Consider the following 17961-nt stretch of genomic DNA (forward strand, 5'->3'; position numbering starts at 1 on the left):
TCGCCTCTCTGTGCGTTTAGTATGGTGATCGCCTAAACAATGTACTGCGAGTTTAAATCTGGCTTTGTTCACACCCTTACACCCACAGATTCAGTCAAACTCCTGAGTCTTGCTCCAGTCTTACTTTTGACTGTCTATTAAGGATTGAGAAGAAATTCAGTTCAGTTTGCATTTAATTTGTACTTTTCAAAACAATTCAGGAGCTGGAGAACATAGCAATTCTTCAAAATTTACAGCTCCTTGAATTTTGCAGTGCGGTTCTCTAGCCAAGTAAAGCATGTGAAAATGGATAAACTGAAGTAAAGTGCACATTAAAATGCATAATTGCTTAAAATAACATTCAAAAGTGCATTATATTAAGCAAAATTGCTTGTCATAGTGTATAGTAGGTCAAACTGCATATAATAATTTGTACATTAGGAGAAATTTGCACTAAATTGCTGGTAAATTTTCATGAGGTCTTTAAAAAAAAGGGAAGGAAATTGCAAACTGATGTGGAAGTTGAATTGAATTTAAGACTGGAAACATGGGGAACTGGGAGAAACCAAAATTGACGAAGCTGCCCATCCATACTTCCTAATGATTATATTGGCATTCTTTATCCACAATGCTCTAGGAGAAGGAACAGGTTATAAAATAGAATTTTACAGAAAGTTATCAGATTTTTTTCAATGAATCCAGGGACACTATATATATATAAAAGAGGGGAATAGTTATGAAAAAAATAAAGAAGTAATATCTTCTCTTCTGTGGTCTCCTCTGTTGTGTGGCCTTCCTCTGGTTCCCGGCCTTTCTTGGAGCGCTAGCCGTGCTTCCCCCCTCCCTCCCTCCCTCCCTCCCCCTCCTTGCACTGCGATCCCCTACAGGCTTACTCAGGAGTAAGCGTTAGCAGAAACCCCCTCCAACTGCTGCTGCCCTGCCCACCTGTCTGGGCATCTGCTGCACAGGCATTGTCCGGTGGCTGCCCATCCACGCCGCGGTGCGCCCAGTCAGTGTGTCCGGGGCAGAGCCGGTGGTGAGCAAGTGGGAGGAGGCACACTTGGGCCGGATCAGCTTGTCTCCTGCTTGCCTCTCGTCTGCAATGGCCAATGACAAGCTGGCTGACAAGCTGAGCCACTGCTTGCAAGTTGAGAAGCACAGTGGCAAAGCTGAGCAGCAGCCACAGCCGCCCAAGCATCACCTGGAGGCCAAGCCAGAGCCCGAGCTGCCGGTCTTGGACAGTGGCGTCAACGACAAGCTGAGCGCCAAGTTGCAGTGACCCCTGCGCAGCTCTCGCCCAGCGGTGGCGCCTGGCAGCGTGTCTTCAGCTCCTACACCGAGTCCCCATATGATGTGTCTTGTGCACAACACATCATATGGGGACTTCCAGAGAGGAAAAATAGCGGGTGCCACGGCAATGAGCAGCTCCTGAAGCCAGCCAGAGCCAACTGTGCTACCAGGCTGGCTCCATGCTGCTGAGACTGCTGCTGCTGCTGCTGCTGCTGCTGCCGCTGCTGCTGCCACATTTCCCGGGGACTTTAGATGAAATCCGGGGATGGAATTTGTCCAGGGACAAATTTGCAAATCCGGAAAACGGGACATCTGGTAACCCTAGTTTTACATGGAAATTAGTTCCAACCCAAGAGAGCTTTGCCTGTTTAGGAGCACTTGTTGCATCAAGCCACTTGTTATATAAAAGAAAACAGTCTAACTATGCACACACCATTACATATGCCATACCTATAGTACGTATGAAAGAGTTAAGGCCTTTGCTATAATAGACTTCTGCAGTATAAACTGTAAGCATCAATACCTAAGTATTTTAGTACAGCTGTATCTATTGTGGTATGCACATGTTCATGTGCTGGCTACTTCAGGAAAACTTGAATGTACATGTGTATATTATTATATGTATAATAATGTGCTTATAATTACACAGTGGGACGCAGGTGGCGCTGTGGGTTAAAGCCTCAGCGCCTAGGGCTTGCCGATCGAAAGGTCGGCGGTTCGAATCCCTGCGGCGGGGTGCGCTCCCGCTGCTCGGTCCCAGCGCCTGCCAACCTAGCAGTTCAAAAGCACCCCCGGGTGCAAGTAGATAAATAGGGACCGCTTACTAGCGGGAAGGTAAACGGCGTTTCCGTGTGCGGCTCTGGCTCGCCAGAGCAGCGATGTCACGCTGGCCACGTGACCCGGAAGTGTCTCCGGACAGCGCTGGCCCCTGGCCTCTTGAGTGAGATGGGCGCACAACCCCAGAGTCTGTCAAGACTGGCCCGTACGGGCAGGGGTACCTTTACCTTTAATTACACAGTATTATAACAATGCAGGTAATATGCAGAAAGGGATGTAGGTAGCACTGTGGTCTAAACCATTGAACTTCTTGGGCTTGCTGATCAGAAGGTCAGCGGTTTGAATCCCCGCGATGGGGTGAGCTCCCATTGCTCCGTCCCAGCTCCTGCCCACCTAGCAGTTCGAAAGCACGTCAAAGTGCAAGTAGATAAATAGGTACCACTCCAGCGGGAAGGTAAACGGCGTTTCCGTGCACTGCTCTGGTTCGCCAGAAGTGGCTTAGTCATGCTGGCCACATGACCCGGAAAAACTGTCTGCGGACAAATACCAGCTCCCTCGGCCTATAGAGCGAGATGAGCACCGCAACCCCAGAGTCGTCTGCAACTGGGCTTAACTGTCAGGGGTCCTTTACCTTTACCTTAATATGCAGAAATTGTTTGAGTGGAGCCAGTGTGGGGAATGAGTTGCTTCTCACTGATATCTAGTACAAGACAGGAATGTGGGGGGCAGGGGAGTCTGTGTGGGTAAGCTGGCCACAGAGATTTTTTTTTAAAATCCCACTGCTACTCCAGATGCAGGCTGCATTTAAAACATACGAATCTCCCCACCGCCACTACCAATTAATCTTGTAGCTTTTTAAAAGTTGCTCAGAATTGTAGCTTTGTGAAAATAAGCTACACAAGATTCTCTGGGGTAAGCATTTTGCTTAAACATGCCAGATTCTTGCAATGCTTACAGCGTACTTGGAAGGTTTGTTCAGTTATTATGCCCAATATGGGAATGAGGAGGAGGGACTCAGAGACAATTGTCTAGCTGAAGCCCTACAGAGCCCCAGGCGGCACTTGCAGACCCTTCCCATATGTTCAGCAATGTGTGTAATAGGAAGGTACATCCTGAGGTTTTGCTCCTCCCATCCCAACAGGGACACATTTGGAAGCAGATGACATGAGCAATCCATGCGCTGCTGCCACCACTCCCAGCACCACCCACCTGCTCTGCCACTGCTGTTTGCCTTGCTGTGTCTGCTATTGGTAGAGCAGCGGTGCAAATTTCACGCAAGACCATGCTAATGTCAAGTTCTCGCCCAAAATCGTGTGAGATATTGCACGCTCCACAAGATCTCATGCAACTTCAGTCAATATCTCAACCAAAATGAATGTGCTGTGGCCCCAAACCAGTGTTTTTTCACTGTTGGTAGCAGGGCACCCACAGGGTTGCTGGCACATCAAGCCAGAGGCCTACCTAGTCCAGTTCCCTGTTCTCACAGTGGTCAACCAGATTTCCCAGTGGGGAACACTTGCAAGCAGGACCTGAGTGTAGCAGCACTCTCCCCACATGCGAATCCCAGGAATTGGGCATTCAGAGACTGAAATATGCTCAGAGTCAAGAGTGGATTTCATGCTCTTTATTCAGCTCATGGTGGTGAGAAGGAATGGAAGTTCCCCCACAATATCTGCTTTATATACATTATTTACACAATGGGCTGCACGTGATTGGCTAATTCCAGGATTCTCCTGTAGGCCAATCAGGTTGTGGATTCACTTTCACCTGGAGCTGGATTGGGTGGCTCCTGCGGACCAATCATACTGCTGCACTGTTCTAGGACCAATCAGACTGCTGCATTCTGAATCCTATTGTTCTAGGACCAATCAGACTGCTGCAGTTTGGATCGTATTCAACGCAGTACCTAACAGAGACCTACTGCCTCCAGTAATGAAGGGTAGAATGTAGCCATTGTGGCTGGTAGTGGTATATTTCATTTCTTTTCCTGCTTCTCCTTTTTTGAGGGTGTGGCGACTTTGTGTGGAAAGCTGTTTTAAATTTAAAAAATGAATCAAGTATGTGACGTTTAAGTGGACCCAACCATATGCGTGGAAAGCAGCTAATCCAGAGCAAAGTTTATAAACAGAGAAACAGAGTACCACATGGAAGGAAGTTAGAATCCGGTTCCCATAGCAACAAAGGCAGTTGCCAGGCTACCTGAGAAAGGTATAACTGGCAGCATCCTTGCTCCCATTGTGCAAGTGGTCCCCCTCATGGCCCAGTTCAGCCCATGGATTCTGCTGTTGTTATTAAGTCTCTCCTTCAGTCTTGGCAGTGAAAGCGGCGACCTGCCCAAGGTGAGTGAGGACAGCATCAATATTTTTTGTTAAATATAGGAAGTGTTCTGCTGCATCACTCCAATGACCCATCTAGTCCAGCAGTCTGTTAACATAATGGCCAACCAGATGCCTTTGGGAATCCCACTAGCTTATGGAATATGATTACTTCACTGAAGTTACGCAAATGTTAAATATCACAATGGTTTGTTGATGCCTCTTCTTTTTAGATCAGGGATGGAGAAGCCCAGAGGCCTCTCTAACTGGCCCTGAGGACTCTCCCCGAGCCACATCCCTTACCAACCCCTGTTTCACACCCTCCTGTATCATTTGAGTAAATTGAACATCTGTGTGTTTGCCCTGAAGGTCCAACCCTGAGCACACCAGGACCATTCTTAAATGTTTCTGCTTCTACTTCTGGATGTTCATTCGCCCTCACTTGGGCACTATCTGATTTTAAACTCTTCATTCTTCTTTCGAAATAGGGATGGGTGATTCATTCTCCATGTCAGTTTAGCCAGAAAGCAAACAACTTCTCTCAGGAGAGGGGGAATTGGAGTGGCTCATTTTCTAAACTAATGCAGCGGGCTTATGAAATCAGTGTGGGACAGTATTAGTAAGATATAAATGTAGGAAGATGTATGGATGGATAGTCTTGTGATGCAACAGGTCAAGGGGACAGAATGTTCATTGTTAGAAAGCTCTACCCCACTATCTGATCATTCTGGTGCCTTTGGAAGTACGGTACTTTTCCCCTTTAAGCTGCCCCTTGGCACCCTCCCTGGCCACCTTTTCTACACATGAGAAGATGTCTGCTTCTCCGATAAGCCAGCCAGTTCTGTTCCTCACAATGGATGCAATCTTAGAATGAGCAGATAGGGACTGAAAGAGTGACTGTCACTCAATGAATCTTAGCTGGTTTATTTATCGGTTGTATTCAGCTAAGTCCTGCTCAGACTGAATAAAATTATTCACCCTAAGCTATTCATGCCTATTACCTTCAATGGTCTACTCCGAGAAGGAGCATCATTGAACACCTATTCATTCATTCATTCATTCATTCATTCACAAAACCAGCTTGCAGCCACGTAACACAGACTTCGTTTGCAACAACAGCAATCACGAAACAAACATTTCATAACAGCGGTCTAACTGTGATTAGAAAAGCTAAACAGGAGTTAAGAATAAAACCTAGCACTGCACTTGAACTGAAAAAAACGAAATACAGTAATTAACACTGAAACAAGAAGAAGGGTAGACCCGTTTTTTAAAAACTATTTAAATTTTTTTATTAATGAAAACTTATTTTATTACTTGTTATTTTATTATTACATCTATATTCCACCTTTTCTGCAAGTAGCTCAATGTGGTTGGTTACACACTTCTCCCCTTCTGCCTTATATCCTCAGAACAACCCTGTGAGGTAGGACAGACTGGGAGAGAATGGCTGCCCCAAGGTCACCCAGTGAGTTTTGTAGCTGTGGGGATCTGAACCCCAGTCTCCCTAGTCCTAGTCCAGCACTCTAACCACCACACTGGCTCTCTTATTAATCCGTTTTAACCAATTACATCTGCATTCATTTGCATATGAATCAAGACAAGACTGTTAAGAAATAATGATACGTTCTGTGTTTTTAGACAGTGCATGTATGTCACAGCAGATGCCTGTAGAGAGGGAAGAGTGGTAATCTCTTCTGTTCCATCTGCAGTTTTCAGAAACACTTGTGTTAAAAACAATTAACATTAGCAAACAAAGGATTGCTTCCAATGTTAGTCACATTTGGAATAGGCCCAATTAAATTAATAGACATTAATAGACAATAGATCTGCCCACTTCAATCGGCCTCCTCTGAGTATAACTTAGTTCAGGGGTAGGGAACCTTTTATTGGACAGGGGAGAATAATAGAATCATAGAATGGTAGAGTTGCAAGCGATCCTGAGGGTCATCCACTCCAACCGCCTGCAATGGAGGAAACTCAACACATGGGGGCCCATCTAATTTGAAACCATACAGGACCCTGCTTAGCTGGGTGAACTGTGGGAGGTGGACAGGGGCAACTCACTTGTACATCTTCTGACATCATGATGACATCAGGTGGCTATTGGGTGGGCAGTCCCACCCATCTGTGAAAGGTGACCCATGGAGAGGTATCAGCTTTGGTGGTGCATTGCTTGCTAATGCACAGAGACATCAGTCCTGCTCTCTGCTTTGCCAGCGCATTTCCTGTATGGGACCCACTGATGAAGCTGCACCAAGCAGGATTGAACCCTGCCCCACCCTGCCTATCAGCCAATGTCATCCAGTAATGTTGTCCGATTGACCAATGACAAGTGAGCCTCCTGCCCTAGAGGAGTGCTGACCACCACCATCACTGACTCAGCTTAGTACAACCCAAAAGCAACATGTCGCCTGCTGAATTGGAGACGCCCTTTGAGTTTATTACAAAGGCATCTCCAACTGTGCCCATGACCCAATCAAACCCAGTGGGTAGACAGAAAGGGGGATTGACTTCTTATCTGGGCCAAAATTAATTAAGTTCCATTTATTAAACATTTTGGCTCAGATAAGAAGTCATTCCCCCTTTCTGTCTACCCACTGGGTTTGATTGGGTCATGGGCACAGTTCTGAGACCAAAAAACTAGACCAGTTTTTCCCATGCTCTTGCCCCCCCACTTATGCATTTTTCACCTGTAGTCCCCTTGGAATATCCTGGGGGCCCCTAGGGGGCCATGTGGTCCCCGGCTGGGAAACACAGTGCTAGACCACACACTTATCGCAGGACAGCACAACCAGTTTGCTGAATGGTTGCAGGAGGGTTGCGGGAACCTGTTTTCTCTTTCTTACTCCAGGCCGTTTACATAGCAAGGAGACATTCAACCAAACATGCAGAGGAAAGCTCCCCCAGAACTACACAGCCAATCAGAGCACATGATACCTCACTAGAGATCATGCTACAAGTCCTGGCTGCTAAGCCATTCCTCCACCACCACTCCTTATGTAGTTTACAGAGAACAGAATTAATACCCTAAATTACAACCTAAACGATCCCTGCTGTTGCATTTCCAACAATAGAGAGGCTGTGAGGACCACTCATTCATTCCCTGAGCCTGAGGTTCCCCATTCCTTTGTTAGAAAGCATACTTTTGCCAGAATCTCCTCTTGCCCTATTGTGCTCAGGTGCTCATTTCATTCTACCTCCCCTCCCCTCCCTGCTGTGCACATAATCACTCCCATCTTTGCAAACAGGTCACTGGGTACCCAAATGTACGGAGGAAGTCAAACGAAAGTTGCCCAGAAGGCAAAAAGCAAGCCCACCACCGTGGAACCCAGCTCAGCACAGATCATTAAGCAGCCACGGAAGAGGAAGAAGCGCATTCGGAGGCAGCGAATAAAATCTTGCGGCTCCCAACGGCAAAGGACCAAGCGCACCAGCAAGCTCAAAGTGCAAGGCAGAAGCTGCTCAGCCCATAGGTAAAGGGCCACCTCTCGTTGGCTTCTTCCCATCTACAACTCTTCACAAGTGGCACCTAATACCTGCACTGCACCTATAAGAACTCAATTGTATCGTGTGGCAGCACCAACCCTTTCGAACTCCCTGCCTATTGATACCAGGCAGGCACCTTTGCTGTATTCTTTTTGGAGCCTGCTGAAGACATTCTTATTTAGAGAAGCCTACCCAGATGTTTTAGGGATATGGGTGGCGCTAGGACTTGCCGATCAGAAAGTTGGTGGTTCGAATCCCCGCGACGGGGTGAGTTCCCGTTCCTCGGTCCCTGCTCCTGCCCACCTAGCAGTTTGAAAGCACGTCAAAGTGCAAGTAGATAAATAGGTACTGCTCCAGCAGGAAGGTAAACAGCCTTTATCTTCTGCTCCGGCAGGAAGGCATCCACCCTTCCATAATCTCAAAGTGTACCGTTATCTGGGGTTGTGGCGCTCATCTCGCTTTACTGGCTGAGGGAGCCAACGTTTGTCCACAGACAGCTTCTGGGTCATGTAGCCAGCATGACTAAGCTGCTTCTGGCAAACCAGAGCAGCGCATGGATATGCCGTTTACCTTCCCGCCAGAGTGGTACCTATTTATCTACTTGCACTTGACGTGCTTTTGAACTGCTAGGTTGGCAGGAGCAGGGACCAAACAACAGGAGCTCACCCCATCACAGGGATTCGAACAGCCAACCTTCGGATCGGCAAGCCCTAGGCTCTGTGGTTTAGACCACAGCGTCACCCACATGCACTAATAGTGCATTAGTGGTGGGTTTATACTGGACCATCCACATGTCATTCCACTTTATTAGCTGTTCCAGGATGCTTCTTCAGTGTTACTGCATTATTGTTGCTTATAAGCACAATAAAAACTGAGCAAAGTAAATAAAATAAAATGAACCAGAGCATTTGCAGTATGGAAACAAATGCAATAATTGCAGCAGGAAGTTACAGGACATGCACCGGTTGGAAACAAAGCAGCATGTCTGTCCTGGAACATTTGCAGCTACAAACAGTATTGAGAGCGGCATCATGAGTGCATGGTAAAAAGAGTGCCTGTTGTAATGCCAGGAGTAGAGATGATTCCTAGCAGATGTTTATATGCTTTTTGTCTCTTTTGTCTTGTACAGGCTGCCACTCCAAAGCCAAGAGAGGTGTTGCTGTTTCAAGGGGGCCATAGTCAACTTCACTCCAGAACCCAAAGTTGAAATCCTTCCATTCAAGGTATCCAAACTATATGAATTACAACTGCAGTTTCGACCCCAGAATGTCCCCTATTTCCCCCTGCCAGTGCTGCCAGCACCACAGCCCAGGGAGGAGAATGAGCCAGCGCTTGTCCCTACCTGTGGCAGCGAGGGAGAGTCCTGTGGCCTCTCTGTGGCCTTTCTACGGTCGTGCTTGCCAACCTCCTCCCTTGGGCAGCTTGTAGCAGCTCCAGGGGGGTGAGCAAGGAGGAGGAGAGGCTGCCGCTGCTGAGGCCCAGCCCCATGTGACAAGCTGGCTCTGAGGGGCAGGCAGAGGGCAGCACTGCCCTGGGCAGGTAGAAAGGGGGAGCGCAGCAGAGGGCAAGGAGCATTTTTCTTCAACCGTCTGGAGGTGGTTGGAGGATGGATGGCAGCCAAGAGATTGAGGTTGAATCCTGACAAGACAGAAGTACTGTTTCTGGGAGACAGTGGGTGGGCAGGTGTGGAGGACTCCCTGAATGGGGTAACTGTGCCCCTGAAGGACCAGGTGCACAGCCTGGGAGTCATTTTGGACTCACAGCTGTCCATGGAGTCGCAGGTCGATTCTGTGCCCAGGGCAGCTGTCTACCAGCTCCATCTGGTACGCAGGCTGAGACCCTATCTGCCTGCGGACTGCCTCGCCAGAGTGGTGCATGCTCTAGTTATCTCCCGCTTGGACTACTGCATTGCACTCTATGTGGGGCTACCTTTGAAGGTGACCCAGAAATGACAACTAATCCAGAATGTGACAGCCAGACTGGTGACTGGGAGCGGCCACCAAGACCACATAACACCGGTCTTGAAAGACCTACATTGGCTCCCAGTATGTTTCGGATCACAATTCAGAGTGTTGGTGTTGACCTAAACGGCCTCAGCCCAGTATATCTGAAGGAGCGTCTCCACCCCCATCATTCTGCCCGGACGCTAAGGTCCAGCGCAGAGGGCCTTCTGGCGGTTCCCTCGCTGCGAGAAGCCACGTTACAGGGAACCAGGCAGAGGGCCTTCTTGGTAGTGGCGCCTGGCTTGTGAAATGCCCTCCCATCAGATGTCAAAGAAAAGAACAACTACCAGACTTTTAGAAGACATCTGAAGGCAGTCCTGCTTAGGGAAGCTTTTAATGTTTAATATACTACTGTATTTTAATACTTTGTTGGAAGCCGTCCAGAGTGGCTGGGGAAACCCAGCCAGATGGGCGGGGTATAAATATATTATTATTATTATTATTATTATTATTATTATTATTATTAGCTTTGTGTGTCCACATCTAATCTTTTCCCTTTCTTAAAAATCATTTTTTTTTATTTTACCAAAGAATAAAATAAAATCAAGATTAAGGGGTTTTTTTTAGGATAGCGGAGGGTGTGTGCGCTGTGTCCCATTGGTGTAGTGGTGGTGGAAATGCTCTGCAGGTGTGGGGAACAAAAAATGGGGGTCAAAGAGGGTCAGTTGGGAGCAGTGAGAAATGTTCCTATCTTCATCTGATGAATGTTGCTGGGTATGATATTATTTTTTGGGGAGGGTGTTGCTGCCGTTATTGATACTATTCTTTTATATCTTATCATATGTGGACATTGTTCAATTTGGTTGTGCACTTTTTGATGTTGTTTTATTTATTGTTTATGACTTCTTTTTGTAATTAAGTTCCCCGCCGCCGCTGCCCCCCCCCACACGTTGTAAGCTGCCTTGAGCATGGCTTTAACTATGGAAAGGCAGAAGGAAAATAAAAATACTGTATTTTCCCATGTATAAGACTATGTCCCCCCCCCCATTTTTTTTTTTTTAAGTTTAAAATTGGGGGTCGTCTTATACACGGAATGTTGCAATTATTCATTTCTTAATTTTGGGCTCAAAAAATAGGGGCTGTCTTATATATGGGGGCGTTTTATACATGAAAAAATACGGTATGTATGATTTATGTATGTATGCGTGTACTTTCCCTTTGTAGGGCTTTAAAAGAGGATCTGACAAATTCACAGAGGAGAAGGCTATCAGTGGATACACCATGATGGTTATGTTCCTGTCAGAGGCAGTATTGCTTCTCAATACCTATTGCTGGGAATTGCAGGTGGGTGGGGGGTTCCTGTTGCACTCAGGTGTTGTTTGTGGGCTTCCCAGATGCATCTGGTTGGCCAGTGTGAGAACAGTAAGACCAGCCCAAGACATTTTGGCCCTTTAGGTGAGCCGCAAAATGGTGTCTCCCTCTCCGCCAAGGGAAGAAGGGGTGAGTGAAGATACTGTACTGGGAACAAGTGGAGAACAGCCATCTGCATCAGGATCTGCTGCCCCTGTGGATCCTGCTGCCTGAGGCAGTCACCTCACCTTGCCTCATAGGTGGGCTGGCCTTGACGATGCTGGAGTAGATCCAGCAAGGCTCTTCTTAATGATTTCACTGTTAAACCATTGCTTTGTTTCGTACACAATCCATTCTGTTCCAGATTAGTGACTATAATGGGCGTTGTTTCATTCTGCTTGTATGGTATAATGCATTTATATTTATGTTTTAAATCTAAGTCAGTTGGCAACCTTTGAGTAACAAGCAACTAACAAGTCTAAGTCGCAGGGATAACAATTTAATACTAAGTGTGGCAACACCAGTGCTCTGGAACTCCTGCCTATTGACGCCAGGCAGGTGCGTTGACTACATTGCTTTAGATGTCTGCTGAAAACCTTCTGCATGCCTATCCAGGTGCACAGAGCCATAGCAGCCAATCAGGTTTGAAGCTGGTTTAGATTTGTGATGCAGATGTGCTATCCTGCTCCTCCTCATGTCTTCCTTTCCTTTGCAAATACAGGGACATTTAAACATTCCTGGGGTGAACGCTAAGGAGAAACATGTGCCCAGCAAAAGAGTGGAGAGTTCTGAAAAACGAAAAAATGTTATCAGCATAAGAGAAAACCCAAGGTAATGCAACCACAAGACTCTGTTTTGAATAAACATGTGGTGCCCTCTGGAAACTATTACCCCCATCGTCTTTAGCACAGGTGCATAAGAAGCTGCCTTGTACTGAGTCAGACCATTGGTCCATCTAGTTCAATACTGACCACACTGACTGGCAGCAGCTCTCGGGGGTTTCAAATGGGGGTCTTTCCCAGCACTAATTAGTGCCTGAACATGGGACCTTCTGTTTGCAAAGTGAGTGTTCTACCACTGAGCTATAGCCCTTGGATAGAAATTACCCAACAACATCTCCCTATTCTCAATGCCATTCTGAGATTTTATGATCCAAAAATCAATTTTAAGATTAATTTAAAATTGCAATCCTGCATACCGAGGATGGGAATGGTGTCCCCTTTCAGAGCCCGGAATTGTGAGAGAGGTGCCTGTACTCTTGTCACAGCAGCAAACTAAATTTCACAATGTCCTATAAAACTTTTAAAAGTCATCCTTAAAAGCTTTAAGGACATTTCAAACTTTAATTAGCTGCTGTTGTGCAAAATGTGTGTCTGTTTCTAGGTGACTTTGCCCACAGTGTGTTGCTGTGAGGAAGGACCCTGTAGGTTAAATATTGTACCTGTCTCCTTCTGCTCCACACCCCAGGGCTAACAGCAACTTTGGGGGTGGGTATTTTGAGAAGGAAAACACCAAGGTTACGCACCACCCTCCCCTTGTGCTACAGTTTTCATCAACATCAGAGGCATCCACTGGTGCTTTTAAGATTCTAAAAGCACACTGGGATATCTGATTACAGATCACATTTAACTCACTTTTAAAACCACACATTGTCTGTTGAACTATGACTGGCAGATTAACACTCCATGAAGTTGCTGATATTGAGGGTGTTATATGCAGTTCCCTGTCAGGGCTCTTAACACAAGCCTGCAGCAAGACAGTCTCCTAGAGCCTGTACTTAAGGAATCCATGAGCATCTAACTCACTGTGCCCGTGCACAACAGGATTTGCTTTACAGAAGTGCTTTTGACATCACCAGCCAGAAATAGCTCTCTGGCACATTTAACACATAGTACGATTGCAAGGGCAGGGACGCAGGTGGCGCTGTGGGTTAAAGCCTCAGCGCCTAGGACTTGCCGATCAAAAGGTCGGCGGTTCGAATCCCTGCGGCGGGGTGCGCTCCCGCTGCTCGGTCCCAGCGCCTGCCAACCTAGCAGTTCGAAAGCACCTCCGGGTGCAAGTAGATAAATAGGGACCGCTTACCAGCGGGAAGGTAAACGGCGTTTCCGTGTGTGGCTCTGGCTCGCCAGAGCAGCGATGTCATGCTGGCCATGTGACCCGGAAGTGTCTCCGGACAGCGCTGGCCCCTGGCCTCTTAAGTGAGATGGGCGCACAACCCCAGAGTCTGTCAAGACTGGCCCGTACGGGCAGGGGTACCTTTACTTTACCTTTTACGATTGCAAGGGCTCATCCACACTTCACCTAGTCCTGTGCCTAGAAAGCACAGGGCTGAGTGGTTTTCCACTTGCCGCATGCTTTCTAGGCACAGGTCCAAGCAGTTTTGCATTTGCCCCACAGCTTTGCCCTGGAAAACCCACTCTTTACTGCTGAATTGGAATAAGCAGCAAGCCATGGGAAACCCGATTGCCATTTGGTCCACTTCAGAAGTGTTACCGGAAAAATCCGAGGGCTCCCTTGGACAAAAAGTAAAGACACCAACCAGAGTAAATTGGAGCAAATCAGCAGCCTGTAGGCTTGGCCTTTATTGACTGTTGCAACAGGGTGCTCCCCTCACTTGCAGGTGAGAGGAAAGACACAGAAAAATGGTGTGCAAGACCTTATAAAAACTTTTGAAATTCCCATCCTCTAGGTCAAGCCCACCCCCAGAAACATCATGCATACATTACAGAAAGGAGGGGTTGAGGGAGGAGTTGTGGTGGTAACCTGAGTGTCCTGTCACCTGGCTGGTTCCCTTCTCTCCCCCTCCCCATGAGTCACTTCCAGGAGACAAAGGGGAGTTGGCAGTTTTCTGCCCCCAGAGGGAAGATCTGATCATTGTCTTTTGTTTCAGTCCATGCTGAATCCATTCCCATATGCAAGTTCTTTGTGATCTTGATTGTCTTCTGTCTAGGACCATCAGGGTTGGCATAGCAACTGGGCAGGGCTCCTGTGGATGTGCTGGGATGGTGAAGGGATTATGGCTGCCCTGTATCAAACCTTCCCCATTTTGTAGTCCTTCCTTCATGGAGTAAAATAAAAGTAGAGCAGTGCAAATCCGATGCATGGTTGATTTTCTATGAATTTATAACAGAAGCATAGCGTATGTAGTGTGTGAGTGTGAGTGTGTGTGAAGTTTGTACAAACTGAATGATGGGGGGGGGGCGTTTCCTGCTACAGAAGTAAACCACAGGCTTTCCTGGAGGAAAGCAGTGGGACAAGCTGAGTTGTGGATGAGCCCATACGGTCAACATCAAGAACGAATAGATGGGCTCAACTTGAATGGCAAGTCTTTCAATGTAATTTAAAACTTCCCTTCCTACATTCAATTCAATCCCTTTGTCTCCCATACTGTCTGGACAAAAAGGTTGAAACAACCCAGCGCTGTGGAGAAGAGGCAATATCAGGCAGTCTCCGAATACCAGTTTATATATCCAGGTAAAACAAAACAAAAAGTAAACCCATTGGCTATCTATAGCTGAAACTGGAATGCTTTACAAAGACTGTCCCTGGTCTTAGTATATCAAAAATGGTGATTGGCTGTTGCTGAGAAAACAACTCACAACTTAGAAGTGATAAACAGAACAGAGGGGCAATGGACAAATGATACACGGTATGATGGCCATTTATTCACTATGCAAATGAAACTGGTCTTCAAGATACTCTCCAAAGTACGGTATCTTTGCAGATATGGCTATCCTGAGTAGTATGGCTTGAACTGTGTTTCCCCCTGGGAAGAACAATTTGTAATGGATAAAACAACTTTCGTGCTGTTCTCAGGACTTTATATGCTGGATATTAGGATTATGTGTATGGATTAATAGGAATAATCTATGTTAATATGTGGCTGGATATTTGTAATGAGTGTGTATTATGTTATATATATATGTTACTGTATATGTAAAAACCAATAAAGATTGTTATATATATATTTTAAAAACACCACCCTGTGCAAAGTCTGCCTTGCTGTCAAGACTGTTACCCTTTTGAGTATGGCGCCCATTATGTTTTATAAATCTGTCTTTCCTCCGCAGGAAAGTCCGTTTACTATTGCACTGGCAAAAATGAAAACCAACAGCCTTGTACCCTCTCTACAACAAATGCAAGACATAAGCCATTGATCCAGAACCCTCAGTGCCAACAGGAGACAAAGAAAGCTCAAAGGTACAGTTAGGATTACCAGCAGTTTCCATAACCTGAAACCCTGGGGAGCTTCTGCTTGTCAGTGTGGGCAATTCTGAACTAAATGGACCAAAGGTCTGGCTCAGCATAAGGCAGCTTTCTATGTACCTATGGCTAAGAAAGGGCTTCAGCTTGGTGGTAGAACATCTGCCTTGCATGCAGAAGGTCCCAGGTTCATTCAATCCCCAGCATCTCCAGGGAGGACTGGGAATGGCTCTGGTCTGAAACCCTGGAGAGCTTCTACCAGCCAGTGTAGACAGTGAGCTAGATCTGATGCATTTAAAGGCAGCTTCCTATGTCCCGAAGCCTATGTAATGTTAGTACTGGAATAAAGGCATGTTCATTTCCTCAGTTGGCCCTGCTCCCATTTCCAGCCCCTTCCTCTGCTGAATTTTGGATTGTAAGTCGTTTGGAGCAGCAGCTTAGAAAAGTGGCATGTGGGGGCATTGCTGCTTAGTGACAGCAATCCTTCTTCCTAAAAACAGAAGTTGGTTTGTATGGGAGGCAGTGGTGGCTGGTACCTGTTGAAACTGGTAGGGTGGAAGATGGGGAGCCCAACAGTAGGTGGCGCCAGAGCCAATGATAGGCTGAACTAACTAATTCTAGCTTTGCCCCCATCCTCCTCCCTGCTGAATTTTACAAGAGCAACACTGACACGGAGGAGGAATCCGACATGCACCCTGGATTTGTAAGTATTTGGGCAAATTGGGGCTGGCTTGGCAGACTGAGCTTGCTGGGGTCAGTGACCTATTTGCCCTAATGGACCAGTCCCCACTGATGGGAAGAAGGCATTCTGGCTACTTATCCTGGGCCCAAATTCAGCGAGCAGTTCACGAAAAAGGATTAGTGCAACTGTCTCTCTGTGGTCCCCACACCCCCTTGCTTCTTCCTCTACACCTAGGGGGAAAGCAAGCACTGATGCCAAATGCCTGATTGGCGGTGAGTTTCTGAGAAGCATGCCCTTGAACACCCTACCGCACGGACTTGCCAGCCTGACGTACAAAATCAATAAATTGGTGCTTGTCAAGAAAAAGGCAGAGGCGTTCCCTGAAGTAAACCCTGCAAGCCCAGCAGAGCAACAGCCAGCTCCTGAAAAAGCAGTGCCCCTAGCAGACGTCTTCCATGGGTACCCTGCAAGGAAAGGGGGCAAAGAAGGATGGAGTGGAGATATGGGGTATGACCCAGACTGGTTCATACAAGGAGGTGCTAGGAATGTGCCTACTGAGTCCCACGCGCGTCCAGGGAGCCCCCCGAAGCTGAAACCCGTGTCGGCAAAGGATTGCTATGAAGGCTTTTCTCTGACCCAGCTCTTCAGCAGCAGAGAGAAATGGAATGGTGAGACTTTTGGAGAAGTGGACACCACTGGAATCCAGCCGGGCCTTGGTGCGAGCAGGAGAGCCGCTATCACTCATGCCCGGAGTGCCATTGTCATCCCATATATCAGCCAGGACTCCTCCAGCGAAGGCAACTGACACCATGGGTGCCCAGGTCCCCACTCCCACCCCTGGCATGTAACCATTTGCCAGCCTGCAGTAAGGGAGAATGTGGCTGGAATGCTTGCACCCCACACCCGTGAGGGAAAGGGGCAGATAAACTCTTTTAAAGTCATGAGGAGCTGGAGGTGCAAGCCCCCAGGGACTGACACCTGGTGGACTTCGGATGCAGAAATCCCAATTTCACTGTCAAATCTAGCTGAACAAGGACAATGTTGGGGCAATTTTTTTAAAATATACTCTAGACATGTGAAAGGCTTGACAATAGCAGCAGCAACAATAAAATCTTATTTCACAAAACTATTTTTAAATATATATATATATTTGAGAATGAAAGCAAGGAGTCTAGCTCAGTGTTCTTTAACCTTGGATCACTGGATGTTCCTGGACTACAACTACCATCATCCCTGGCTTTAGGGCTAAGCTGGCCAGGAATTATGGGAGTTGTAGCCCAGGAACATCTGCAGACCCAAGGGACCAGAATACTGGTCCACCTAATAAGAAGGAAATGGGTAGAAACAGCAAGGCTGAACATCAGGAGGGACTTCCTAGTACCACAAGCTGTTTGACAGTGGAGCTGCCTGCCTTGGGAACTGGAGATACTTAAACTAAAGCTGGACAGTCATCTGCCAAGGATGCTATAGCTGCATCCTATATTGGCTTGTAAGACTAGGAGTTAATTCTTTGCAGCTTAGCTTAGAATACTTGGCAGAGGATCATTTGTCTATTCAAGGACCACGGGGAGAGAATTAAGAACTATGGCTCCAATTGAGAGGGGTGCATGGAACACTGGCAGTGGTGTTGCTTTTTTGTGCTTCCTTGCCAGTACCACCAACTCACCTAGGGCTACTTCAAAGCTTGTGGGTCATGACTTTGGCACTTTAAACTGCCTTCCTGCCCTGCACCCAGGAAGATGCTTACATGCGCTTCTCACTGAAGATGCACTTCTTTGCCATTGACTTTGATACCCGAGGTATTTTCAAGGTGACTGATTTAACAGTTCTAAAATACTGAATTTGAAATTGTTGTAACCTGGAGCTGCTGTTGAAGGGCAGGTAATAAACAACACCTTCAAATAAAGGGCTGTCACATGGATGACGGATCAAG

At 47.0% G+C, this 17961-nt stretch overlaps 1 protein-coding gene across 1 annotated transcript; it reads left to right on the forward strand.

Moving 5' to 3' along the window:
• Positions 1-4230: 4230 nt before the first annotated feature.
• Positions 4231-17947, forward strand: LOC307207895 (uncharacterized protein). The gene is made up of 7 exons (XM_079962188.1): positions 4231-4385; positions 7613-7837; positions 8980-9073; positions 11865-11974; positions 14547-14617; positions 15214-15343; positions 16263-17947. The coding sequence occupies exons 2-7, from the start codon at positions 7629-7631 to the stop codon at positions 16831-16833; spliced, it is 1185 nt and encodes a 394-aa protein (XP_079818314.1). The 5' UTR covers positions 4231-4385; positions 7613-7628; the 3' UTR covers positions 16834-17947.
• Positions 17948-17961: the final 14 nt, after the last annotated feature.

Source organism: Podarcis cretensis (genome assembly GCF_951804945.1).
Source record: "Podarcis cretensis genome assembly, chromosome: Z".
In the NCBI taxonomy this organism is placed as follows: Eukaryota; Metazoa; Chordata; class Lepidosauria; order Squamata; family Lacertidae; genus Podarcis; species Podarcis cretensis.

Bases quoted from the DNA above. Each gene is read 5' to 3' on its own strand.
- LOC307207895 (XM_079962188.1), top strand. From the start codon at position 7,629: ATGTACGGAGGAAGTCAAACGAAAGTTGCCCAGAAGGCAAAAAGCAAG. The intron at 9,074-11,864 runs GTATCCAAACTA...TTGCAAATACAG, and splicing joins TTGAAATCCTTCCATTCAAG to GGACATTTAAACATTCCTGG. The intron at 11,975-14,546 runs GTAATGCAACCA...CTGGACAAAAAG, and splicing joins AGCATAAGAGAAAACCCAAG to GTTGAAACAACCCAGCGCTG.